Below are 626 nucleotides of genomic sequence, written 5' to 3' on the forward strand. Positions count from 1 at the left end.
GATGGGATGGACAGGGGTCAGTGGTTGGAGACCCCCAGTAACCCCAGTGAGGCCCCCAACATCCCTCGTGAGACCCCCCTGCCCCTGCCTGGCTGCTCTCCTCTCCCAATTGGGTATGCAGCACCATGGCTTGGACCACTCTGGTGAACCCCAGGAAGGAGCAGGCACCTCTGCAGCGTGAGATGAGCATGGATGGACCAAGGGAAGGGCCTCCCCAAGACCCTCCAACAGTGTCCTGGGGGTATTTGTGCTCCCATTTGTGCCCCCATCACCGCTGGGGGTATTTGTGCTCCCATCGCCCCAGGGAAGCTCAGCCCAGGCGCATGAGCCGAGATGCTCCAAATCACGATGCAGATGCACCGGGGCACAAAGACCCTCTGCCACCACCCCAAAACCCACATGATGCTCTCCAAACCCCAAATCCCTGTGAAATGGGGGGCAGAGGCCCCATGGGATGGAACTGGGGACAAAGCCCAAACGTACCTGGTGTGAAGAGCGCGATGGCTTTGAGGCAGCTGTACTCGGCCGAGTCCACCTGCAGCCGGTTGAGCTTCTCCACCTGGTCCTGGAAGATGCGGATCTGGTCCATGAAGGAGACGACGCGGTCGGCCGACATGGGGGAGGCG

The 626-nt window shown here is 61.3% G+C and overlaps 1 protein-coding gene across 1 annotated transcript in view; it reads right to left on the minus strand.

Annotated features, from left to right (window-relative positions):
• NR2F6 (nuclear receptor subfamily 2, group F, member 6) overlaps nucleotides 1–626 on the minus strand; it is a gene marked incomplete at its 5' end in the record, with an annotated part of 2,554 nt that overhangs the window by 269 nt on the left and 1,659 nt on the right. The window contains 1 exon segment of the mRNA XM_010191561.1: nucleotides 484–626. This exon segment is cut by the window's right edge and continues 16 nt beyond it. Coding sequence (XP_010189863.1) covers nucleotides 484–626 — 143 coding nt within the window.

This window comes from Mesitornis unicolor, unplaced genomic scaffold (assembly GCF_000695765.1).
Source record: "Mesitornis unicolor isolate BGI_N332 unplaced genomic scaffold, ASM69576v1 scaffold36569, whole genome shotgun sequence".
In the NCBI taxonomy this organism is placed as follows: domain Eukaryota; kingdom Metazoa; phylum Chordata; class Aves; order Mesitornithiformes; family Mesitornithidae; genus Mesitornis; species Mesitornis unicolor.